General features: G+C 36.6%; 1 protein-coding gene across 1 annotated transcript in view; it reads right to left on the bottom strand.

The window, feature by feature from the left end:
- DNAH12 (dynein axonemal heavy chain 12) overlaps positions 1 to 27,967 on the bottom strand; it is a 138,434-nt gene that overhangs the window by 100,928 nt on the left and 9,539 nt on the right. Inside the window, exons 4-21 of the mRNA XM_063291760.1 lie at positions 27,365 to 27,554; positions 26,660 to 26,735; positions 26,245 to 26,403; positions 25,305 to 25,500; positions 24,752 to 24,940; positions 23,401 to 23,557; positions 19,839 to 19,930; positions 17,547 to 17,725; positions 17,109 to 17,244; positions 14,390 to 14,515; positions 14,026 to 14,160; positions 12,513 to 12,706; positions 8,532 to 8,772; positions 4,749 to 4,934; positions 4,457 to 4,657; positions 3,238 to 3,432; positions 1,924 to 2,045; positions 1,527 to 1,809 (exon numbers count right to left, since the gene is read on the bottom strand). Coding sequence (XP_063147830.1) covers positions 1,527 to 1,809; positions 1,924 to 2,045; positions 3,238 to 3,432; positions 4,457 to 4,657; positions 4,749 to 4,934; positions 8,532 to 8,772; positions 12,513 to 12,706; positions 14,026 to 14,160; positions 14,390 to 14,515; positions 17,109 to 17,244; positions 17,547 to 17,725; positions 19,839 to 19,930; positions 23,401 to 23,557; positions 24,752 to 24,940; positions 25,305 to 25,500; positions 26,245 to 26,403; positions 26,660 to 26,735; positions 27,365 to 27,554 — 3,057 coding nt within the window. The remainder of the gene's footprint in view (positions 1 to 1,526; positions 1,810 to 1,923; positions 2,046 to 3,237; positions 3,433 to 4,456; positions 4,658 to 4,748; positions 4,935 to 8,531; positions 8,773 to 12,512; positions 12,707 to 14,025; positions 14,161 to 14,389; positions 14,516 to 17,108; positions 17,245 to 17,546; positions 17,726 to 19,838; positions 19,931 to 23,400; positions 23,558 to 24,751; positions 24,941 to 25,304; positions 25,501 to 26,244; positions 26,404 to 26,659; positions 26,736 to 27,364; positions 27,555 to 27,967) is intronic.

Genomic DNA, 27,967 nt, shown 5'->3' with positions numbered 1-27,967 from the left:
CTACATTAACCCTTTCTTCAGTGTTAACATGACACAGATGACTGGGGAGGGTAAATTTACCAAAGCAACTCTGCAATTTTTTTGACTTAAAACTAACACACTCTAACTCACTGATGATCAGATTATCATGTTCACACAACATACTTATTTCCCTTATATATTAGTCTCAGCTAATGTACATCAGTATCTATACTGAATGTCATAGTCCATCTCTTCTTGGCCATCCACATTATGGAGAGTTCATTTGGAATTCTTCTAAATTTACTTGAGTTTTTTCTACTGTGAATAATTTTCATCATCTACAAATTTAGCTGCTTTGTTGTTTAGTCCTGAGTTATGATTGATGAACATATTAAATAGGTAAATCCTAAGACAGATGTTTGGATGTTACCCTGTTTACCTCTCTCCAAGTGTAAAAGCAGTCTATTCCCATCTACTGTATATTTAACACAGCTTTTCAGCTTCAGTGAAATAGTGGTTCAAATGTAAATCTCTCTCCAACATGTTATACAGTGAAAACCAGATTTAAAAATGTCACTCGTTGTTTCCTAAATTATTTCACACTATGAAATAATTCAGGAAACATATCCTTGAACATATACAACTGTGGGCAGCATTGTAAGATAGTCATACTAAAGACCAACATTAACTTTCTAATCCATTAAATCACATGTCTAATTTTTCCAATATGACAATTACAGATGTCTCCCTTGGGATCATCTGAGATCTATACCCCACTTTACTTTTTTGTTTTGTCACTAGTCATGCCATTATGGAAACCATTTTGTTAATGTACAAGACCACCTCCCCATGATGCAATAACAACCACCATTTCTCAAAATTCTGAATGTGCACACTGCTAAAGGAAGGCCCTTAATTATGTTATAATAAATTTGTTAATTATTTTAATTACAACATACAGTTTTGTATATTGAATAGAAAGCTAAAGCTATAGTAAATTTAACACAAAAAGTATTTATTTCTTTTGCAATACTGAATAAATATTATTTTGTCTTTTGTTATGTTTAACTAAAAAAGATGCACATTTTTAGTACCTTTGTAGCTGTTATGGCTTTTATACAATCGTGATGTTCTAGAGTAAACAGAATAGGAAAAAAATAGGCCTTATGGCAGTATTTCCCAACCTGCTGCTTCTCTAAATGTGTTGGATTTCAATTTCCATAAAATATTGACTTTATTGTTTCACTGCAATTTTAGCACCAACAATTGCACTTTTACTAGCAATCTTCAAATTCCAACATTCATAACCAACATGTTCAAAGGTCAGATGGTCTGAAGATTAAGGGAATTAAAGTCCAGTAAATCAGAAGGGCATCCAGGATATGCTTGAGAAAATATACTGAAAATATGCAATGTTTTACCATTTCTTTAAAGAAATAAACAAAAATTTAAACAAAAATTTATAATAAAAATAAATTTTTACAAAAACACAATGCTTACATTAAATATGTAATAATGATGCATATCAGCTAAATAAGTTTCTAAACATTTAACAGAAAACATACTAGTCTTGATCTTGTAATGACATCATGAATACTCCTCAACATGATATCTTCAACTTGTATTAGCCACTTTTCAACAGCTCCCCGAGCTTCAGAAGTTGAAATAGTTGAAATAAATTCCACACGTTCACCTTCAGTGCTATACATTGCCTTAATATCCAGATTTGGGAGAAATTCAAGTTTAGCAATGCCTTCAAAACACTTTTTCAGGTGAGGTTGGACACGGAGAGGGTCTTTAGTCTCTGATAGGATCTCCAACATTTCATCATTAGACAAGAAAAAAAAGCTAAAATAGATTAATAATGCATCAGTTACTATAGTTGAGCATGTTTGCTTTGCATCAAAAATATGAATTTAAATATTTAATCTATTCCAGTTTTATTCACGAACAGAAGCATACCGGGGAAAGAAGAGACGCTTCTTCTCAAGATACGCATTCAATCCTTTCATGATTTTGTCTAGCAAATCATTACAATTCTGAAGTTTTTCCAACAACCCTGTCAATGAAGTGGCAGCAAGAACCTAAAAAAGAAGAGAAAGCAAACTAAACCCTAGACTATATCCAATAATTACACTACTAAGTAGGGTTGCAATAGGGGCTTGGAAAACATGTTTCTAACTTCACATGTTAAAAAGTGGCATATCTGCATATATCAACATATTTTTCACAGAGCTGGGAGCCTCAGTCTGTTCAGGTTTCTATGCATTTCTTCATTAATTTCATGTGGCTGAAAGTACACAGATATTACCTATACAGTTGAGTGCGCAAGTAATGTTCTTCAATGTATCTATGAAAAATGTTATTCATGCAGTATTTATAAATGATTCTAGGTTCAGAATTTTGCCAGGCATCTGAGAAAGCAGTTGAATAAATGGACTATTAGTGGAAATTTATATTTATTTAGATTTATATTTACAGCCAATCTTTCTGCATGCAGAACCTCGCTGCCACGTTTTGCCACAATGGACGTTTCTGGATATTGCCTTGCAGTAGTCGAGGAATGCATTTGCACAATTACATGTAATGTGCCAGATGTGACCATTCCTCAATCAGTTGGGCCTTACAGCAGAGTGTGTTCCCATTCAGAATTGAATGAACCCCAACTCCAGAACTTAGTTTCCTACTAACAGCGGTCTTACTTGATGACAGTTTTGGTTTGTTCACCTTCATCCCAGTCCATTATCAAACTTAGGAATTGATCAAAAGTGCCAATTTTGTTGTGTTCTTTCACCCCAAAATACTTCTATTCTTGAAATTTTGGTGAGTGAATCATGACTACAGATTACAAAGTTATTTCATTAATCATCCTTTAATTATTTTGAGATAATGATAAAAATAATAATTGAACATCCCATTGTGCAAAGTCGTTTTTCATCAGCTGCAGACTAATTTTTGTTTAATTTTAAATCTAACTTTTAGATTCAGGCATAGAAAGTTTTTCTTTATGTACATTTCTCAATTATTAAGTAACTGGCATATAAAGAAAATTGGCAGCATATTTTCTGCAATATATTCAGGATTTTTAAAAAACAAATTCTAACTCTATTTCACATGGTATGATAGATCTACTCTGACAGCTTTCAGTAGTGGCTTTTTGGAACAATGATACCAGGCTTCAAAAAATGAAAACAGCTTAAAGGTTTTGTGCATGGCTTACAAATATATGGTATACTTATTTTGCCTAATCAGAGCAATTCTTCATTATTATTTTACCTTCGGATCCTTGGCACAGTATTTCATAATATCTCTCCAATATCTATCCACAGTCTGGAACTGGCGCCCTTCCTCTGGCATCTGTTGCATAATGTCCTCTGAAGAAAAGATTGGTTCTAAATAAAGCCACTGAGCTTGCACTTTCAGCCACTCATCAATGGTCTCTTGAATTCTGATTAAGCGTTCTTCCCATTCCTAAAAATGCATTAAGATTTTAGCACAGAGTATCTATACCTATCATATAAAATTAAAGGCAAAGTCAAAACCATAATGATGGTATATTAAATTAAAAGGAAGACTAAGATACTCTTCCCTCCATTTATCCTTTGGGCTATATGAGTTCCTCATCTCTCATATATAATTGACAGCAGTCTCCAGTGCGCATCTAAATAGAAGATACTGTAGTAGGTGTATCATATATTTCAAGAAGAATGCAGGCATTACCACAGAGAGGTTCTACCTGCAAGTAACTGCAAGATGGGACACAATGTACCCAAGAACTGGGTGTAGTTCTCACTTTCTCTCGTTTTAGAAAAAGATTAAAATGTAATTCTTCAACCCAGCCTTTTGAAATATTTTATGATTGTTTTAATAATTACTTTAACATCTTAATTACGTCTTCATTGTTCTACTTTATCTTACATTTGCATCTTTTGGAGTGCTGCTTTTGTGAGTGTACTATGTCTCTGCAGACCCCTATTCTGACTATCCAGATGGGTGAATGAAGGCTTAGAGCAGGTTTTTCAACCTGGCACCTTAAGATATGTGGAGAATGTTGCTGGCTGGGAAATTCTGGGAGTTGCAGTCCACACATCTTAAAGTGGCCCAGACTGAGAAACCCTGAGAGTGACAAGAAGCAAAGGAAAGCAGCCTCTTTATACAAACTTTTATCAAACCAAAGCATCCCTTCAAAACTTTCTGTTGTCCTAATATTTAAGAAAAAATGTAACTTCCATTTAGGCTTTAAAGATCTGCACCTTTTAAAGTATAAAGTATATATTTATATTGTTTTAAAAATGAACATCCTATAACTGTTTCCTAAATTATACTTTTATTACCTTTGATTAAAAATAAGGCTATAGCCCTGAACAAATTTATCAAGTAATGTGGGTCCACTGAAAACACTGGAGTTTATTCTTACACATATACAGAAGTACATGTCAAAAGTTTAAAGATGTACATACCTCCAGAGTTAAAAGAGATAAGACAAAGCAAATACCTTCATTTGTTTTTCAAATGGCTTGATGAAGGGTGATCCCCTCATTGTTTGTGTTTTTACAATCTGATCATCTAGAATGGTCTGGATTTCATCAACAGCAGATAGAATGTTAACTCCAGTCTCACGATATAAGCTAGTTTGGAAGGAAATTGAATCCCACGTCTCCATCATATTATGCATTGCTTTTTCTAGTGAAAATTCCTAGAGGATACATAGAGGAAATACATCATTTTATTATTTAATTCCCTTGGATGTTGAGATGTTGGGCTTTACGGTTATTGTTTTATCTTACCTTACTTGCTCCCATACTTATGGTTTCAAATTGCTCTAAGAAAGGAGTTAGATTCTGCTTTAACACTTTTCTTAAGGTAGTTCCAGAATCTGGAGTTAAATCATATCCAACAATTTCTGACATCTGCTTCCAATGACGAGCTTTTATACCTGGATTACAAAGGATAGTCACCAAGGGGATATTTTCCTAGTTGAGAGAAAAAAATTAAAATGTTACGCAACATTTGAAAATTATTTAGTATTTTTGGTGGGGTGGCTGAAAGCAGATATTTATTTATTTATGCGTACATACATGTGCTCACACTCACACACATACACATACATTTGTAAGGCAATTGCCTATCATTTTTAAAAGACAATCCAGCCAGTCATATCTCCTTCCTGGTGATCCTGGCAGCACACGATCTCATTGAATTGGGTCAAAACCCAATATTTTGGGAATGCAGAACCCGCTTATACCTTCTCCAGGAATTGCCTGTGTCCCATGACCCTTTACACAGAACAGTATTGACAACAGCTCTGGAAATCACCAGTGCATTCTTGACTGGTGCCAAGAACATCTTTGGAATGGTTAAATTATAATTTGGTTACCAGCAGGACAATCCAGATGTGAGAAAGTAAATTTAAAAAGTGTAAGGTCAAAGATAAGGAATTATTTTTAAACAAACAATGCATGGAAGTGGAAGAAGACAATAGAATAGGAAGGACAAGAGATCTCTTCCAGAAAATTAGAAACATCGGAGGTAAATTCCAGGCCAAAATGGGTATGATCAAAAACAAAGATGGCAAGGACCTAACAGAAGAAGAAGAGATCAAGAAAAGGTGGCAAGAATATATGGAAGACCTGTATAGGAAGGATAACAATATCGGGGATACCTTTGACAGTGTGGACAGTGAGCTAGAGCCAGACATCCTGAAGAGTGAGGTTGAATGGGCCTTAAGAAGCATTGCTAATAACAAGGCAGCAGGAGATGACGGCATCCCAGCTGAACTGTTCAAAATCTTGCAAGATGGTGCTGTCAAGGTAATGCATGCTATATGCCAGCAAATTTGGAAAACACAAGAATGGCCATCAGACTGGAAAAAATCAACTTATAACCCCATACCAAAAAAGGGAAACACTAAAGAATGTTCAAACTATCGAATAGTGGCACTCATTTCACATGCCAGTAAGGTAATGCTCAAGATCCTGCAAGGTAGACTTCAGCAATTCATGGAGCGAGAATTGCCAGATGTACAAGCTGGGTTTAGAAAAGGCAGAGGAACTAGGGACCAAATTGCCAATATCCACTGGATAATGGAAAAAGCCAGGGAGTTTCAGAAAAACATCTATTTCTGTTTTATTGACTATTCTAAAGCCTTTGACTGTGTGGACCATAACAAATTGTGGCAAGTTCTTAGTGGTATGGGGATGCCAAGTCATCTTGTATGCCTCCTGAGGAATCTGTATAACGACCAAGTAGCAACAGTAAGAACAGACCACGGAACAACGGACTGGTATAAGATTGGGAAAGGAGTACGGCAGGGCTGTATACTCTCACCCTACCTATTCAACTTGTATGGAGAACACATCATGCAACATGCTGGGCTTGAGGAATCCAAGGCTGGAGTTAAAATTGCTGGAAGAAACATTAACAATCTCAGATATACAGATGATACCACTTTGATGGCTGAAAGCAAAGAGGAACTGAGGAGCCTTGTGATGAAGGTGAAAGAAGAAAGTAGAAAAGCTGGCTTGCAGCTAAACCTCAAAAAAACCAAGATTATGGCAACCAGCTTGATTGATAACTGGCAAATAGAGGGAGAAAATGTAGAAGCAGTGAAAGACTTCATATTTCTAGGTGCGAAGATTACTGCAGATGCTGACTGCAGTCAGGAAATCAGAAGACGCTTAATCCTTGGGAGAAGAGCAATGACAAATCTCGATAAAATAGTTAAGAGCAGAGACATCACACTGACAACAAAGGTCCGCATAGTTAAAGCAGTGGTGTTCCCCGTAGTAACATATGGCTGCGAGAGCTGGCCCATAAGGAAGGCTGAGAGAAGGAAAATAGGTGCTTTTGAACTGTGGTGTTGGAGGAAAATTCTGAGAGTGCCTTGGACTGCAAGAAGATCAAACCAGTCCACACTCCAGGAAATCAAGCCAGACTGCTCACTTGAGGGAATGATATTAAAGGCTAAACTGAAATACTTTGGCCACATAATGAGAAGGCAGGACAGCCTGGAGAAGATGCTGATGCTAGGGAGAGTGGAGGGCAAAATGAAGAGCGGCCGACCAAGGGCAAGGTGGATGGATGATATTCTAGAGGTGACGGACTCGTCCCTGGGGGAGCTGGGGGTGTTGACGACCGACAGGAAGCTGTGGCATGGGCTGGTCCATGAAGTCACGAAGAGTCAGAAGTGACTAAATGAATAAACAACAACAAAGGTCAAAGAATATGTGATGCTTTGGCTTAACTAACTGTTAATATATTTTAGGTTTTAGGTGGTAGGTTCTAGGCCATAACCAGTAACCAATAAGAATGCAAAGTAGTGACCAATGCAATTTGCAAGTGGTATCTAAAGCACAAAGGCCAGTCAAATCATAAAATATCATGCCACAGACAAAACATGTGGGCGACCAAAACAGAGATGGCAAGACACCATCAATAAGGATATGCAAATTGAGGGCTTGCACCCTGAGGATGCGGACAATTGGGCAAAGTGGTGTTTCAGGATCCAAAAAGCAGACCCCCCGATAGTGGGAAAATGCTAGGGAGAAGGAGAAGACAAAACAGGAACATTTTCTTGGGTACTATGGATATGCTGCTGAATTCATTATAACTCTAGGCTTTTAACCTCTCTCCCAAGATGCAGAAACAGCCAATTCTATTTGATTTTCCTTTGATGATATGAAAGTGTGTCTTCTACAGAACTCTTTTCCTTTACTGGACTTTCTTAATTTTTCTATGTACTTTTAGTACTATCACCTGAACCTGAAAACTATCTAAGAATCTTAAGGCTTCATGTGAGTGGTTAATATTTTAAGATTAAATATTTAGAATGTTTATGTATGCTTACATTGGAAAGGTTTGGACTTTCTCGTAATTTGAATTAATACAACTTTTTTTCATTGATTATGCCTCGTTTGGTTCCTGATGTACCATTTACATAATTTAATGATTTTAATCGATTACAATGCAATTGTTTCATTTATTCTGCTTTAAATTTATGGATCATTTTATAGCATGTTTTTACTATTTTTATACCAGTCTGCTATGATTCTACTAAACTTTCGATTTATTTTCTTTTGGAAGGGAAATCTCATTTCAATAGTCAGTGGATTAATCCAAAAAAAGGATAAAAGAACTCAGGTTTCAAGTCAGCTTTGTTAGGCTTGATTGGCCTATGTAGCCAATCAGTGTAGAGAATGTGCGGTCAGTGGCTGCCAGGTCTCCAGCATTGTGTTCTATAATAGAGCCTATGTATTTCCGACCACTCTGTTGCCTCAATTCTTCCTCTTTGAGACTGCCTATGTAGGCTAGGTAGTTGTTCCACTTTGGACTGAGTTAATAATATTAATATGACTCAGCTGACCGGGAAGAGCATTTTAACCTAAACCTCACCTGGGTTAAAACTGTTCTTCTATAACTTCATCATTCACTGGATTTAAGAGTTTGTATGGCACATTAGTTTTACCCATGATGCAGTTCAGCATATCATGCAAATATAGCCATTGTTAAATGTTTCTGAGTTTATTTCAGCATGTACTTTTTAAAACTTTCCTTTATAATTAAACACTTACTTTGAAATCTTTAATCTGCTTCATTACTGCATCACACACTGAAATAGTTGGAGTATCCTTCTTTTCTTCCTCTACTCTGTCTTCAACAACTGCTCTTCGCAGTGACTTTTTTCTTTCTGTTTCAGCTTTCTTTAGCTTTTGTTGAAAAAATCTTAAAGCCTTATAAATTTCTCGAAAAAATTCATCTACTTCACCTTCCATCTTTTCTCCATTGAGATCTAAAAAAGCACCATCCATCCATCTAAAAAGAAAAGAGTGAAAATATATTGTATGTAGGGATCTAAGATTAGATTGGCCCCTTTCACAAAGTACTGAAGACTAGGATGTGCTCCAAGGTACGGGGTTGGAAGGTTAGGTGGCCTGTGAGATGTTGTTCTGCGGAATTTTTTCTGGTTTATTCTCAGCAACCATTGTAGTTTATTATGTTCTGTTGATACTGTTTTTTCTATTGCTTTTTAATGTGTTATTAGCCACCCAGAGTCGCATCTGGAAAATGGGCAGCCATATTAATTGATTTCATAAAATAAATAAAATGATTGACAGCACTAAACACCACTGAGAGATCAAGTAGGAACAGAAAAGTCACCCCACCCCACCCCAGTTCCTCTAGAGGTCATCCACAAACATGATGAATCCCTTTTTGGTGCTGTACCTAGGCCCAAATGAAAAACGTCTAGTTAAACAGCATCTTCTAGGGGGCTCTGGAGATGTCACAGCACCACCTTTTCCACAGCTTTCCCCCAAAACGAAAGGTTGGAGGCAAGTAAAAAAATTATCCAACATTTCTGGGTCCAGCAATAGCTTCTGGAAGTACCTGCACCTCCTTCAAGGGAGATGAGACAACTCTCTCAACCAAGGTTGTATTAACCACTGGTGGAACACAGCTATTGGTCACCTGGGAGGCCTGGATTAACTAGGAGAGCACAGGTCTAATTGACAAGTGGTAGCACTAACAACCCTGAAAACTCCAACCAGACTCCAACTCTTCACAGGCTGAAACTCCTCCCAGACCTCTCTTTTGTCAACTACATAGGGGGTGCTGAGCCAGAGTCCAACTGTGAACAAATCCAAATGGCTTTATCTGTCAGATGCTAAGCATATTCTCCACAGCAGTCCTTCAGATGTTCATCCTATTTTTATTGCTTTCTTAACAATTAATACCTCAGAACTGAACATACTATTCAAGGTGGGGTTTGAATGAAGAGTAAGTGGAATGATTACTCTATACGATATGGAAATTATGCTTCTATTCCTGCAGCCCAATACTGCATTTACCTTTTTTGCAGCTGCATCATACTGGTGGCTCATATTCAGTTTCCAATTAACTAACATTCCAAAATCTTTTTCACAAGTACAGTTACCAGGTATAGGTGTAATTGCAAGTCCTATTGCATTTAATTTAATTTTTAATTTTTATTTATTTATTAACATTTAATTTTTGTTTCCTAAGTGAAGAACTTACCACTTGCGCATGCTACTTTCAGCCTATTTCTTTCACCTTTCAAGATCATTGTGCATTTTATTTCTGTTGTCTAAGGTCTTAGTTATTCCAACCATAATAGTGAACCTAGGATTGATTTTGTGGCAACGTAAGATCAATACCTCTCTTCATTATGATGAACCATTGATGACAATTCTCTGAATACAGCTGTCAAACCATCTTTCTTTCCATTTAATTGGTATGCCATCCAAATCACATTTAACTAGCTTTGTAATCAGCATGTTATGAATTACTATGCCAAATGCCTTGCTGAAATCAGGAGCATGTTGATGTCTACAGCATTCCCATTATCAGTTAAGAAAGTTATCCAATCAAAACATGTGTTATGATTTGTCTGGCAAGACTTGTTCTTGACTAATCCATAATGATCTCTGGTAATTACTGTATTGTTTTCATGGTGTTTACAGACAGATTTCTTTTTTAATCTGTTCTAGAATCTTGCCAGGTATCAGACTGATTTCTGTATAGTTGGCTGAATCTTCCTTTTTCACCTTTTTGAAGATATTGGCATGATATGTTTGCCTCCAATCATCTAGTACCTCACTAGTTCTCCAGGAACTCTCAAAGATACTACATAAAAGTTCAGCCAAACCGCTAGTTAGTTCCTTCAATTCTCTAACGTGCAATTCAACTGATCTTGGAGACTCATTCAAAGTGAAGAAATATTCCATGATATGTTTTTATGTCTCAAGGTTCAGTCCTGATCCCTTCATTTTACTCTCCACAGTATACTGGTGGAACACATACTTCTTTGTTGGAGACGACTGAACCAAAATAGGTGTTGAATAGCTCTGCCTTTTCTTTGCTATCTGTTAGTATTTTCCAGTCTTCATTGAGTAGGTAATTTATTGACTATTTTTCTTTCTTTTTGAACATATTTAAAGAAACCCTTTTTAGAACTTCACTTTGCTTTTTGTGTAGCCACAGTGGCTTCCCCTGCTGACCTCTGTTTCATTTACCTCATTGGAATTGTTCATAATTATGTTTTATGTCTTCATCTTGAGCAATTTTTCCAACTAGCTTCTCTTGTCATTAGATCCTACTTATCATTGCTGTGAATTGATTAAAATCCATTTAGATAAAATCCATTTAGAGTTTTGATAAAAATACACATTTGATTACATTGTTTTAGTTTCCTTTAAAATCAAGAACTCAAATGCTACATGGATTATTTTTTCCAGTTTCCTATTACTAAATAGGAAATTTAGGAATTTCCCCAGTTCCTCAACTAAATCTTTCCCATAATTGCTGTATATCAAAACAAGGACAGCTGATCCTCTTTTTTTCTTTAGATTTTTTATCCAGCCTTTATTATTTTTATAAATAACTCTAGGCCAGGAACATACCTAATATTCCCTCCTCCTCCTATTTTCCCCACAACAACAACCCTGTGGGATGGGGTGGGCTGAGAGAGAGGGACTGGCCCAAAGTCACTCAGCCAGCTTTCATGCCTAAGGCAGGACTAGAACTCACAGTCTCCTGGTTTGCTTTTGCCTTTCTCAACCCTCTGAAGGAGAACAATGTTAGCAAAATTTCAGAAATTTTCTGGAAGGCCTATGCTTCATATCTCCATGAACAATTTGCAGTTTATGAAGTCACTGAGGTCTCAAAGATTGGTCTAAATTCCATCTCAATGTCCTCCTTCAATGTGAAATAGCAGGGATGAAACTGGTGTAGACTTGAATACTGAAAGGCAGTTCTATTATCCTTTTGCATAGGAGGTTCTGGATATCTTTCTTGAGTACTAGGAATGGGCTCTACAGTGAGAACAAAGTGGTAGCCCTCAAAATTCTATTGTAAAACTTTTGTGAATGATCATTAACTTTCCTATGCACAGCTGGTAAAATCACTGTAATCCCAGGGAAGGCAAATTGAATTTTAAAAGTTTCATTTAGTGTATTTCTCCTCAATTTTCTTATAATGTTACCTACAGGAGGTTACATTGAAGAGACCAAGATAAAATGGTCTGGTCATTCCATACTGTTATCTGGGCCTGGGAAGAAGGGAGTTTGATATTGTTGACGAAGAAAGCCATCTCTCGTCCACAGATTGAACACTGAGTACAATGGGAAAGACACAGATATTTCTCATGTAATGAGCAATAGTTCATAATTTCTGGATGCATACCTTCTAATCATTGGTTTTTGCACTAAGTATCAATTCATTTTGCAATTAGAAACAGTATGAATGCATCACTATAGCAAAAAAAATTCAGAAACATTGCCATCGCTTGCAGTGACTGGATAAGATAGCTTTATTAATAATATGGGTTTGCATCCAGTAAGTTAATTAAACTCATCTCAATTACACTTACACACTAAGTATAATGATAATTAAAATCCGACTTGTAAATTATAAAAGAATTAAAACCACAGACTCATTTAGCAAAAATAATACACCCTCTATAGAATTCAGATTAATAAAAGCACTTTATACTGTAGATACTAGTTACTCTTCCCTTTAAATATCTATATACTTACCGTTTTTCAGTCCGCTGCCACTTCAGTATAAAAACAAAAAGTTTCTGATATGGCTCAATGTTAACTTTTAAGGTCTCCAAATCTGGATATTCAGTCAGCTCCCAATTTAAAAGCTTCTCTTCTTTATTAATAAAAGTAACTGCTTCATCAGCATCTTGTATGCGTTTCTGCAGCGTTCTCATGTCAGTCACATACTGAAAATAGATTTATCTATCATTAGAAATTCCAAATTCCAACGAATAAATTGATAAATTTAGAAAAATGGGCATCCAGGTGCATACAAATACACTCTACATGGGGCTGCCCTTGAAGAGCATTCAGAAACTTCAAGTGGTACAGAATGCAGCTGCATGGGTAGTAAATGGTGTCGGATATTCCACACACGTAACACCACTACTAAGTAAGCTGCATTGGTTGCCTGGGTGCTTCCGGATGCAATTCAAGGTGCTGGTTGTCATCTTTAAAACCCTTCATGGCTTGGGACCAGGTTACTAAAGGGACCGTCTTCTCCCAGTTGTTTCTACCCATCCAATTTGGTCTGGTAGGTTGGGAGTGCAAGGAATGTCCATTGGCGGGGACTAGAATGTGTGCCTTCTCAGACGTAGCGCCTGCCCTCTGAAATATTCTCCCTTCAGAGATCAGGATGTCCCTGACCCTGTTGGCCTTCCATAAGGCCATGAAAACCTGGTTATGTGCCCAGGCCTGGGGCCCCGAGTTTGTTAAGGGCCCCGCTTCTTGGCTATACTAACATCTATGCATTGTTTACTTGGTGACCATGTATATTTATTTTGTACTTTTAATTGTTTTTAATTATTTCAACTGTTTTATGGTTTTTATGATTGTAAGCCACCCAGAGTCACTTGGTGAGATGGGCAGCCATAGAAATTAAATAAATAAATAAATAAATAAATAACCTGAAATCAACACGTTTGTTCATCCGTACTCAGATTCTTGTATAAAAACCAGAACAAAGCAAGAAATAATTTTGGTTTACCATCTCAGTACTTCTTTGAAGAGATATACAGCATGTTCCTGACATTCAGACTACAATATTTTATCAGTAAACTTCTTCCAGATAAACATTCAGCATTCATTTCTATTGCAACTCCTATTGCACGGAACTTAGGTGTACAAAGGTCATAAGCCCATTGAATCATCTTGAAGCATCACCAAAATGCAAAACATGCTACTATCCTACATATAAACCAAATGTTGATTTTTTTACCTCATCAACTACGGCTGCCCCAGGACTTTTTACTTTGATGCTAACACCTTAATGCTACCATTTAAATAATGATATACATTTATGTTAATAGTAGAAGTACTGTAGCAACATTTTAACAGGACTATCAGCAACATAATTTAATTTACTAAGCATGAGAGAACATCAGGATTCATCGCTGTAATTTTTTGTTCTCTGACAATATAGCTAATTCTTTTTTTGCTGCTATTCTTGCACTGTGTTTCTTCCTTGTGCAACATCCAAACATAAATTATTCCAAGCGTCACAGACCTGTTGCATGCGGTCCAAATCAGAGTACTCTGTGAACTCATGCATACGACGAATCTGCCTTTCTACCTCCATTATCAGTTTCTCACGTTTGGCTAACAATTCACTTTCACCCTTCCGTTTAGACATTTCTATAATCTATAAGACAAAGAAGAAGTAAATGGAGTGCATTTATGGATATCATTATCTCACTTCATTAAATCACTTCACATGGAGTCAATCCAAACATACCATTCATGATTTGGTTTGCTAAATCTGATTAACAGCAGACTTCAAACTGCAGAGTTTAAAGCTGAGATATTTGCAATACTGCAATCTAAACTTTTCCTCAGACAATGTAGCATGTAAAATAAAAGTTTATATTTACGTCATCATTTTCATCAAAGATAGGATTAATATTTTGAGGCCACAACAGAACAGTCGCATTCAGTGTCAAGTCTTGTGGTTCAAATAAATAAACATCCAGAAGATAATTCATTCGTCGCTGGCATTCCTATAAAAGAAATTAAGTAGTTTATTTTTGTTTTAAACAAGACATGAATTTGAATTTTGGAGATACCTTTTTCTTCTAGGATTATCACTGGGGAAATAGTAAAAACAATTATCCTTTCTCCACAAGGAGAAATGAATTGGCAAGAGACCCTACAGTAGTTCAAAGAAGATCATGAAAAAAAAACTTATCTGGGGTCTTCACTTTGTTGTTCATTTCTCCCCATTCTGAAGGGAAGGGAGATCGGGCTCAACTATATGACTGGGTATATCACTCCAACACCTATTACGTTCTCTCAACTAGGGGGGGAAAAGCTGTTGGTGTTTCTTGAGAATGTAATTCACAGTAGAAATCTAATGTAAGAACTTGGCAAATCATGCAAAACAATAGCTTGTAGCGGGCAATTTTAAATTTAGCTGGAAAATAGATTATCTGCTTCCCTGCAGGAATGTTTGCTCACATTCTCTATATGTATAAATGCTCTAAATGTATAAACTGCTACTAAGACACCATGCCACCACCCAAAATTTTTCTCATGTAAATGGTATTAAACCTAATTACCCTTGCAAATTCTTATACTTAGGGACAATAAATATACAATAACACCATATATTTTAAACCACTGTCAATCTAGCTCCATGGTACTTCTACTCCAGTTTGCAATTCTCTAAGTTTTGGCAGCAGCAATCTTTCTTAGCTCTGCTATCCACAACCCTTCTAAGTAGAAATATCAGCAACTGAATCTACCAAGTATATGCTGTATTACTGAACTGTGAGCTCTTTTGTGATAAATATTCATCTGTCCTGTTCTCCCAGAGGAAATTACTTATTTGGTAGGCAGATAGTACTACTAGTTAAAAAAAAACAACCCAGGAAATAAAGCAAACACAGGGGGTCTCAGCAGGCCAAGTGTCAGCTGAGATAGCAAAAATTCCATGAAGATTTAAGAGAAAGCATAATCTAAGCCCCTGTTAATAAATCTGAGGGAATTATTTTATTTATTTTATTTATTTTCTATCTCGCCTTATTTTTATAAATAACTCAAGGCAGCGAACATACCTAATACTCCTTCCTCCTCCTATTCCCCACAACAACCACCCTGTGAGGTGGGTTGGGCTGAGAGAGAGGGACTGGCCCAAGTCACCCAGCTGGCTTTCATGCCTAAGGCAGGACTAGAACTCTCAGCCTCCTGGTTTCTAGCCCGTTGCCTTAACCACTAGACCGAAGAGTTCTGGTAGCTAGTCTCAGAAGCACATAAGGCATATACTGTATTGCGTCAACTCCAACTTTATATCCCAGGCTTCATCTTAACCCAGCTAAATTACATTTGTTATTTCAAATTGGGCATAACAGCAATTCCTAAGTAGACAGTTAGATCCAAGGGCTCTTTCCTGCAGTCTAGCACTTTTGTGCCTTTCAGTCCTCTGCCTCTTCATCCACTGTTGCTGTTGCTGTTGTTCTTGCAGACTTGGAAGGTGCTCAGGAGAGTCACAACTGGGATCTGGGCCAGCAGTATCCTGGTAGCAGGGACCAATTCTTCCTAGTTGTCCTGCTAGGCCCTGGGCCGTGTTCTCCATACGTCTCTAAGGCATTTAATACATTACTCTGATTTCATTTAGTTCACTCGATTTTTTACATAAATGGACCCAACTTGAAACATGACATTGTTTTCTCTTTGGAATCCTATGGTATACTATTTAAAAGACAGATATATGACATTGTTAATACTTCATGAGCTGCTGGAGTTTTGTTTTAAGTTTTTTCCCTAAGTTGTGGCTATATTGTAGTTCCAATTAAACAACACTAATTTGTAATGTAGATACATTATGAAAACAGGTTTCAAAAATACTGCAATTCATCTCTTCTAAAACAGCTCTATCTTTGATATTACATGAATGGATAAGTTGCATGAACACATTATTTTTAGACCAACTCTAGGCTTTTCTATCCAGTAGTACATCCAGTTTGTCTCAGGTAAGTGGGGACAAGATTGCAGCTTGAATCATTTAGGGATTTCACTCAAAATATTGTGGAGTTTGTGATTCAAAACTCAAAAGCAGAAGTAGAACTAAGTACCATAGCGGGTGAGGTAGTATAGCAATATTATATAAGAAAATAAAGTTTTGAAAAACTGAATTCTAACCCCCCGCCTACACAAACATCAGGCAAACTGGAACAAGGACCCCAGCAGGAAAAGGAAAATGAATGCTGTGACAGGCAAGAAATGCCAGTAGTGGGAGAGGACAGCTGTATTAAGGAGGAAAAGCTTGAAATAATATATTTCAGTCTTCTGAAAATGTCTATATGCAGCTAATAATTCCACCCACCCTTCATGTATAATGAACACAAGCTCAATCCAAAGAACTCCAGCTCTAATTAAAACATTAACAAGCCATATACAGTATGTAAACAAGCAAAAAGTTAATTATATTATAGTAGCCGTGTCTGAAATTACGTTGCAATGACTAGATGTTAATACTTATATAACTTATCTTGCAATATAGGGGAAAAATCAAGATTATCTGAAATTTAATTAAATTAAATTAACATGCCATCTGTCACTTAAAAACCAGGTCTGCTAAAATAGTTACTGTACCTTAATCCTTTCATACAATTTCTGGATACCTATGGTTTTAGCCTTTTCTATAAAGGCTATACTTTCCATCATTTCTTCTGTTGTCTCAGGAACTTTTAATGCACGTTCTTTAATGGCTTCAAATTCACTGCATATCCTAAAATTAATTTTAATGTGGGTTTTAAACAGTTTAGATTTACAATACAATTCTATACATTTCTACTTCTAGTGCTTTCAGTACTGTAGTTGCTGTAGCATTTTTGTAAAAGTAACAATTAGTGATCATTACATTCTAACACATACTATACAGACTATACGTAGTACCAAATTTTCAAGTGCAACAATGAAAAATTAGTCTGTCAGAAAACAATATACAGAACGAAAAATTAACAGTGCTATATATAGTATGTAACAGTATCTTTCTAAGTAAGAGATAATTTGTAATAAAAAAATACTCACATTTTATTTTCATCTCGGTGATTGTAAACTAATAAATCCAATAATTTATATGCAAAGCTTTTCGCTTTTTCACCTAACCCTTGCTTCAAGTCATCACAGTCTAAACGCACCATAGGGAAGTGAGCTATCATTGGCAAGCTCATTATTTCCATTGAAAGATTTAAAAATTGATCTATAAGCTTCAAAACATAATTATATTTGTTATTTTAAATAGAGGTGCATAACTGAATACAATATAAATTATTTGGGAGAAAGTTCCATTGAGCTGATTAGATCTACTTATGATCAGTTTAGTCTAGATTAATGTAAATAATGTAATTATGTATTAAGATTACTTTTAAAATACCATTTTCATTATACAATAACTTGCAAAAACCATTGATGGTAGATGCCAGCACAGATTCTGTTTTCATTTACCCAAGTGACATCAAGCAGCCTCCTACTAATTATGTATACTAATCAAAACAAATATGTACAGTATATATATATATATATCCTGTATACTGTATATTTTCTTCAATAATTGTTTTACTCATATCTGAAATTCAAACATTTCATACCATACATAATGGAGGTGCTCTGGAAGCCACAAAAAGATCCTGGGAACCATAAAAAGGGTGCTAAGTGTCATGTTCTCCGTTTCAATGTTTTCCATACATTGTAACGCCTCACATGTCACTCTGTTGCTCCGTGTTTCCCTCTTGGAAATTTCCAGCCCTGCAAGGCTGTAATCTCTGGAATGCATGTTTGGGTTGGTGTCTTTCTTCAAGGTTACTTTCCCAGGCCGGGTTATGACGCTGGGTAGCATCTGGCATGGGGTGGTTGTTATGATGGGACGCGGGGCGGAGTTGGACTGAAGCAACAGTATTTGATTTGTATTTCGTGCGCTTTTGCTTTATTCTCAGCTTTGTCCATATCTGCACACTATTCCTTTAATAAATCAGTTATCTTAAAGCCCGGGCTAGTGAGACTGAGTATATTGGAGTAGGCAACCATTACATAAAGCACCCATACAACTCATGAGCCATCAGTTGCCCATGTCTGCCCTAAATGAACTAGCTTCCCTATGGTGCAGTGAAGGATGCACTGTGTTGAAGTGAAATTCAACTGCCATTCCAGGCACTACTGTACAATCAGGTTGTGGAATTATGGGGGCCATTTCATCTTTTATCTCAGGGAAAAGTTGAACCTGAGCGCATAGAGCATAATCACAAACAAAGCCATTATTCTACCAGTACAACATATTCCTTCCTAGCATACCAAGCTACACATGATTAAGAACAGCCTTCATTTCTTCTGGACCGAATTCAAAGTCCTGGTTTTGACCTTTAAAGTACCACATAGATTGACACCAAAGTACCTGTAGGACTGTCTCTCCTAACCAGGATTATCTTACCCTGTGGATTCTTCCCAAGATATACTATTCTGGGTCCCCATCTCATGTGAGATTAAGTGGGGGGTCCATTATTAATGGCAGCCCCCACATTATAAAATACGTAAAAGGAGTCCCACCTTGCTTCCATTTTGAACAACTGTGCAAGTAATCCTATTCCACTGGGCTTTTGGTGCAGAGATGAATCTGGGTTGCTACTGTAATTTTTGTGTAATTTTTAATAGATAATTATTTTCAGTGCAAACTATCTTGAATCATAAGAAGTTAGAGCAGTATAGAACTGTAAAAAAAACCTGAACTATCTACAAGAAAAGTCTGTAAAGGAGACATGTGAATACATTTCTTTAAATCAGGTCACTTGTTTTTTTTTTTTTTTTCAAAATGCTTATCGTACTCTCATAATAGCTAGAAATGTGAAATCTGATTGCAGGGTTGATTTGAGAACAATATAATCCAACATACCAGGGAGGAGCAATTCATTAACTGTGGTAACCACCATCATGCTTCTTGTTCCCCTTAGAGCCCTCAGTGAATGGGCAGGCCAAAATTTTCAGGGATTCAAGAGGTATTTTAAGGGGTAAAATAGAATCTTTAATCCTTAAAAAGGCTTAAAGCACCATAATATTTAAAAATCTTGAAAAAACAGACCCATTTTCCCACTTTGGGAGTTTAAGGAGAAAAATCAAAACCTTAAGTCTCTGCAAAGGTTAAAGCACAAATTTTGTCTTATAAATCCTTCCCCAAAGCTCATATACTAGAAGTCAAGAAATGATTTGTTGAGAAAAATGTCATTGTTTTTCAACTTAACTGATATAATTCAAATAAGAGCAAAGGCATTTTAGTTACTGCATGTTACAAAGCAAAAGTCAGATTTACTTATAAATTATACATGAAATTACCTCTGCATATTCATCAAAACTGTGTTCCTCAGCTATAAATTTTTTTACACGGTCATCCGCAACACCATCTATAAGCCAGCCATACTTTTCCACTATAAGAAAATGAAGAGAAGAATATGACATCAAGTAAAGCAAGCAGAAGATGCTCTCCCCACCCATTTTAGGCTTGTCTATTGTCTCTGGCCTTCAGCAAAGGATCGTTACCTTGTCATGGTGCTGGAGCTTGAGCACCTCAATGATGCCATGAGCTAAACCGTGAAGGGCCACCCAAGACGGGAAGGTCATGACAGAGAGGTCAGACTAAATGCAATCCCTGGGGAAGGTAATGGCAACCCACCCCAGTATTCTTGCCGTGAAAACTCAATGGATCAGTACAACCAGAGATATGTCGGTATACCATTGGAAGATGAGACCCCCAGGTCGGAAGATGGTCAAAATGCTACTGGGGAAGAACAGAGGATGAGTTCAACTAGCCCCAGATGTAATGACGCAGCTAGCTCAAAGTCGAAAGGACGGCTAGCGGCTGATGGTGCTGGTGGTGAACGCAAATCCGATGTACTAAGGATCAACACACCATTGGAACCTGGAATGTCAGATCTATGAGCCAGGGCAAATTGGATGTGGTTACTGGTGAGATGTCAAGATTAAAGATAGACATTTTGGGCGTCAGTGAACTGAAATGGACTGGAATGGGCCACTTCACATCAAATGACCACCAGATCTACTACTGTGGACAAGAGGACCACAGAAGAAATGGAGAAGCCTTCATAATTAATAGTAAAGTGGCTAAAGCAGTGCTTGGATACAATCCAAAAAACGATAGAATGATCTCAGTTCGAATTCAGGGCAAGCCATCTAATATCACAGTGATCCAAATATATGCCCCAACCACAGATGCTAAAAAAGCTGAAGTAGATAAGTTCTCTGAGGATCTGCAGCACCTACTGGACAACACGCCTAAAAGAGATGTTATTTTCATCACAGGAGCCTGGAATGCTAAGGTGGGCAGTCAAATGACACCTGGAATTACAGGTAAGCATGGCCTGGGAGAACAAAACGAAGCAGGACATAGGCTGATAGAATTTTGCCAAGACAACTCACTCTGCATAACAAACACTCTCTTCCAACAACCTAAGAGACGGCTTTATACATTGACTTCACCAGATGGACAACACCGAAATCAGATTGACTACATCCTTTGCAGCCAAAGGTGGCGGACACCTATAGAGACGGTAACAACAAGACCTGGAACTGACTGTAGTTCAGATCACGAACTTCTTATTGCACAATTTAGGATCAGACTAAAGAGATTAGGGAAGACCCACAGATCAGCTAGATATGAGCTCACTAATATTCCTAAGGAATATGCAGTGGAGGTGAAGAATCGATTTAAGGGACTGGACTTAGTAGAAAGGGTCCCGGAAGAACTATGGACAGAAGTTCACAACATTGTTCAGGAGGCGGCAACAAAATACATCCCAAAGAAAGAGAAAACCAAGAAGGCAAAATGGCTGTCTGCTGAGACACTAGAAGTAGCCCAAGAAAGAAGGAAAGCAAAAGGCAACAGTGATAGGGGGAGATATGCCCAATTAAATGCAAAATTCCAGAGGTTAGCCAGAAGAGATAAGGAATTATTTTTAAACAAGCAATGCGTGGAAGTGGAAGAAGACAATGGAATAGGAAGGATAAGAGACCTCTTCCAGAAAATTAGAACCATCAGAGGTAAATTCCAGGCAAAAATGGGTAGGATCAAAAACAAAGATGGCAAGGACCTAACAGAAGAAGAAGAGATCAAGAAAAGGTGGCAAGAATATACGGAAGACCTGTATAGGAAGGATAACAATATCGGGGATAGCTTTGACGGTGTGGTCAGTGAGCTAGAGCCAGACATCCTGAAGAGTGAGGTTGAATGGGCCTTAAGAAGCATTGCTAATAACAAGGCAGCAGGAGATGACGGCATCCCAGCTGAACTGTTCAAAATCTTGCGAGAGGATGCTGTCAAGGTAATGCATGCTATATGCCAGCAAATTTGGAAAACACAAGAATGGCCATCAGATTGGAAAAAATCAACTTATATCCCCATACCAAAAAAGGGAAACACTAAAGAATGTTCAAACTATCGAACAGTGGCACTCATTTCACATGCCAGTAAGGTAATGCTCAAGATCCTGCAAGGTAGACTTCAGCAATTCATGGAACAAGAATTGCCAGATGTACAAGCTGGGTTAGAAAAGGCAGAGGAACTAGGGACCAAATTGCCAATATCCGATGGATAATGGAAAAAGCCAGGGAGTTTCAGAAAAACATCTATTTATGTTTTATTGACTATTCTAAAGCCTTTGACTGTGTGGACCATAACAAATTGTGGCAAGTTCTTAGTGGTATGGGGATACCAAGTCATCTTGTATGCCTCCTGAGGAATCTGTATAACAACCAAGTAGCAACAGTAAGAACAGACCACAGAACAATGGACTGGTTTAAGATTGGGAAAGGAGTACGGCAGGGCTGTATACTCTCACCCTACCTATTCAACTTGTACGCAGAACACATCATGCGACATGCTGGGCTTGAGGAATCCAAGGCTGGAGTTCAAATTGCTGGAAGAAACATTAACAATCTCAGACGTGCAGATGATACCACTTTGATGGCTGAAAGCAAAGAGGAACTGAGGAGCCTTATGATGAAGGTGAAAGAAGAAAGTAGAAAAGCTGGCTTGCAGCTAAACCTCAAAAAAACCAAGATTATGGCAACCAGCTTGATTGATAACTGGCAAATAGAGGGAGAAAATGTAGAAGCAGTGAAAGACTTCGTATTTCTAGGTGCGAAGATTACTGCAGATGCTGACTGCAGTCAGGAAATCAGAAGACGTTTAATCCTTGGGAGAAGAGCAATGACAAATCTCGATAAAATAGTTAAGAGCAGAGACATCACACTGACAACAAAGGTCCGCATAGTTAAAGCAGTGGTGTTCCCCGTAGTAACATATGGCTGCGAGAGCTGGACCATAAGGAAGGCTGAGAGAAGGAAGATCGATGCTTTGGAACTGTGGTGTTGGAGGAAAATTCTGAGAGTGCCTTGGACTGCAAGAAGATCAAACCAGTCCATCCTCCAGGAAATAAAGCCAGACTGCTCACTTGAGGGAATGAAGGCAGAACTGAAGTACTTTGGCCACATAATCAGAAGACAGGACACCCTGGAGAAGAAGATGATGCTGGGGAGAGTGGAAGGCAAAAGGAAGAGGGGCCGACCAAGGGCAAGGTGGATGGATGATATTCTAGAGGTGACGAACTCATCCCTGGGGGAGCTGGGGGTGTTGACGACTGACAGGAAGCTCTGGCGTGGGCTGGTCCATGAAGTCACGAAGAGTCGGAAGCGACTAAACAAATAAACAACAACATTGTCTCTGGCACTCTAATAAGTCAATTTGTGTGTCAGTGGAACTGTGTGCTGGTCTCTGGTTCTAAATGAACTCTTGGAATTCTCCTACAATAACAATCACCACAAATCAGCAGCAATTATATTAAGTTTGGAAGTTCAAAGAAATGACTTTTAAACCACTCACCATAAGAAGCATAATGTGCTTTTGCACCTTTCAAGTTCTCATTAACTGCTGTCCTCAATACAGATGAAGCCCATGCTATAACATGTTCAGGAAGTTCAGTGTCAATAGTTGTTACTATGTTTGTACCTCCTAGCCATGAATGTATTGTCTGGACATTCTATTCAAAAGAAATTTTAGGATTAAAATTGATCATTTCATAATACGTAACACCATTTATCTTTATCAGCTTGTTCAACACTCATAAAATTTAGTTTAAACATTAATGTACTTATTAGGTTTACAATAATTGAGTATTTCTTAATATGCTTTTATTGAGAGTAAATCTGAATGAACACACTTGAATTGCTTCTGAATAAACAGAATGACTTTTGAATAAACATACACATGATCATGCTGCATATCACTCTGCTTCTTAACCAACCTTACCACCTCATTCTTACTTTCTTTCCAGAAACTAGTCAATATTTTCAAATACTGAACTCCACAGCAGTTCTGTGGAACATCCAACGGCATGAAATGGGGTATTTACATATACCTAGTCTTTACAAATCAAGAAGCTTAGAAAGATTTAAATCATTTTTATATCATCAATATGTGCTCAGAACTGCAACTGCAATATGTGCTCAGAACTCTGCATATCCTCTTCTTTTCATATTTAGATCAGCCTTATTCATAAAACAGATGAAGAAATCCATTCACATAAATTCTATTTGTAACAGACCCAGAACTGGACTTTACATTGGGGAATAAAGTATCTTAAAATTGACAATTCTTTTCTCCCACAAGATGGGCCTAACTTCTCCCTTCAGTGGCAATGTCTTTAGTATTCCATTTAATAGGAAAACACGCATTTATTTAATCTGTTACACTTCTTGTTAGCTATAGACTAGTAGTTCATAAGAAGTGCCTACATAAATTCATTTAATTTCTCATTCACTTTAAAAAAACATGCTGCCGTAAAGTGCTTCAGAGAAGAGGGGTTTTGATATCACAAGAGCTAGCCAATCACTTCTGTACCTAGCTGCTTCTCAATAAACTGATAGAACTGTTTTGCCCTGACTTCAGCCCAGATAGTAATGCCTATGCTTCACCAGATTATTTCCAGAGTAGCCTCAAAATTCAAATAATGTTTGTTTGTGTTTTAACTATTATGTGGAGGAAAGTTATTTTAATGTCCATGGATAAACTTGTATGAAAATCATTTAGCATTGGATGTAAGGTTTACAATAATCTGTGAATTATCTGAAAATATAACTGAAATATATGGCAGTTATTAGGACTGAGGTATGTTATTAAGCAATATTAATTTTACATATTTTATGAGATTAAAGTAAAATAAATGAAACAGAACCTGCAAAGTTTGTGCAATCAAAGTAACAATACATAAGATGGAATCTTCCAGATCACTAAAGCTAGGATAGAAGTCCATTTTCTCATCATCAAAAGTCAATTCCATCTTGAACAAAGGCAGCCATCTTTTATCTTTGGAGTCAAACAACTGCACATAAGCTTCAACAGTTCTTTTCAATAACTCCTTCAGCTAAAAATAATTTTGAAAAAGATTTCAATATATGCAACTAAAGCAATCTTAAGCCCACCCTCTATATTAACAATCTTGTTTATTCACAGACTTCCATAATATGAATACGCACATTCTGAAATTTAAAATAAAGCATGAAAAGGTACATGGCCCTTGCAATGATCTCTCATAGATTCAGATTCAAACCTAAATCTTTATTCCTTTCACAAGGCTTTTTTGTATATTAAACAAATAGCTACATTGAGACTGCACATTTTTATGAATGATCTGAATTATTCTTTTGCTGAAGAGATGGAAAACAGGAATTCTTAAGATGCATACACAACACTCTAGAGAAGGAAAATATATGACATGAAAGAGAGACCTGATTAGACATAAGTGTAGCCACACAGTTATAGAAAGAATCAACTTGATCAGCTTTTACACCCTCCAGTGCTTCTTTTCTGGTAAAGAGATTGATAACCCTCGGGTACCATGTGTTTAATATCTTTTCTTCTGTTTTTAGGCAATTTATAGATACATCATTTTGAAGGGATTCACAGTCTAGTGGGCCTCTTGACCTGTATTAAAAACAATTTAAGAAATGAAACAATGCCAAGCAAAACCAAAAGAAGAAAATATGGATAGCAAATACAAAGGAAATGTACATTTTAATAGTTATAAAAAAAAAACCCAGAGCCCTTATCTTGTTTGAAAGCAAGCAAGCAAGCTCCGGAGTTCTAGACATATGCAGTTTTGTTCCAAATTTAAAACTTACATAAAAGCAAGTGAAGCCTGCAATAAACTATTATGTTGTGGAGTGTCAGAATTCAAGGGAACCATGGTTATGTTACTCCACTTCCAATTCTCAGCTTTTCATATTTTCTACTAATAATCAGTCATATTCAGTGCCTACTGAGCATATTCACTCTTTGTTAGAATTCTTTTTAATTTTTTTTTTCATAAAATGGAGGGGGGGGGGTTTCCTGACTGCTAATCAGGAAATTTTCCCAAGCTTGTTTATATCCCTTTGTGTCCATACATGTGTTGCTCTGGCTATGTAACAATCCCTCCGGAGAATAAATTCATAATTAGTATGGAGAAGGAGGAGAAGGAGGCTATCAAGTATAGTAGATATTTCCTGGTAGGTGCCTTATATCAGCTTAAGAATCCTAAACCAATTAATTGCAAAACTGTGCTATTAGTGATACATTTTTACACAAAGTAATATAAATGACAATTTAATAATGCGGTGTACCTAATTAGAATTACACATACTATATATTCTATATTTAGAAAATTAATTCAAGAATTATAAATGTTACCTGATACAAGATACGTCTATTATAAGTAACTTGGAAAATGTTTTGTAACCGATTTCGAGTAAAATTCTTAAAGTTGGATGGAGAATATGTAAATTTTCAAGAATCTGTTTTCTTGCTTGTATAAAACTTTTATGCCATGGCCTAGAAAAGTCTAATCCTCTGCAAAATAAACAAAATGAAAATATTAAATATGTGGAAGAAAAAAGAAACTATATAACTTTGATTAACAGAAAACAGGGAAATATTTTTCAGTCTTAAAATATCTTAACAGTCTTGTTTTAAGGTTTCTACTTTTTTACTTCTACAAAGCCTCTAGAGTATGGCTTTATTAATATGGCTCTTTGAGTGAGATGGTAGTGACTAAAATTGAAATATAAACAAACAAACAAGCAAATAAATAAATAAATTTACTCACACAGGCTCAACTGGCAAAGGTCCTTCTTTCTCATATTCAAGCAATTTTACTTCAGGCTTGATAAGAACACTTCGCACTGTGATACATTGGAAATGTGTTGTGTATTAGGAAATACTATTTAAAAGTAATACTTTAAAAATTGTATTTAACTTCAAGGACTATTCAAAGCATATATCTCTGGTATTTTGAGAAACAGCCTATACATTGTATATTAGCATGTTACTGTTATAAAAATAATTTTTAAAAATGCTTTTTTTCCAACAAAATGATTAATCTTGATTTTGTTTTTAAAAACATGTAAGTCAAGAACAAAGAGGCTAACAGCATGCTTTAAGATAACCAGCTTCTTCCTATCAAACAGCAGCCATACAAGCAACTGGAAAAAAGCCTCAGTCAGGCCTTAAGCCCCAGCCTACAATATGATAATGTTTATATTTCTAACAAGGTTGATGTATAACTGAGATAATATATGCATAATACTATATATAAATGGTAACTATTGTTAATATATAGGCAAGTAACATATTAGCATGCTTTGAAAAAAAAATAGATGAACAAAATATCTCTGATAGACTCAGGTACTAATATAGTTTTTGCTATCTAGTCAAGAGTACAAAGATGCAGTATGTTTTATGTTCTACAAAGAAATATATAGAAAAATGTAAGAAAGAATTATTGTAACATGATACTGTTAGTGGAACTTACCCATGTATCTCTTCATACTCATTTCATAATCATTTGTTACCTCATTCAAGAGCTCTTCGACCAGTTTCTCTCTATCCTTGCCTTCCATGAGAGACTGAGGTACCAATGTGAGCATGGAGATTAACCACTCCTGCTGAATAGGTACCACTGGATTACTTTCAACACATTTCTTCATAAAGATATAATTATTCTGAAAAGACACCATGATCATGTAATTAAGTAAAACAAATAATTTTTATTGTTTGATTTAAAAACATAAGTTCTAGTATTACTCTGAGAGCTTATCCTTATGTCCCACACTCTGCAGCATGAGGATGTCTTGCTAGCTGTTGTTAAAGGACAACTCCGTATGATGTTGGCTTTGTCTCTTTCGTTGCCTACTGCTGAGGCAGCCTAAGTACAGCTCTTTCAGTTTTAAGGCAAAGTTTTCAAAGTTGTATCAATGAGATAAAATATTACAGCCCTAAAAAAGATGGCCTGGGAAGAACAGTAGCTTCCCTACCCAGCTTCCAGAAATGAACAGTCTGTAGATTATTTTTGTCATCCCATGCAGGAGAGAATATGTTTCATATTGCTTGCTGACTGATGTTTAGTATTTTTGGA

The sequence above is a fragment of the Candoia aspera genome, chromosome 2 (genome assembly GCF_035149785.1).
Source record: "Candoia aspera isolate rCanAsp1 chromosome 2, rCanAsp1.hap2, whole genome shotgun sequence".
Taxonomy (NCBI): Eukaryota; Metazoa; Chordata; class Lepidosauria; order Squamata; family Boidae; genus Candoia; species Candoia aspera.
This window is presented reverse-complemented; position numbering and strand designations above follow the sequence as displayed.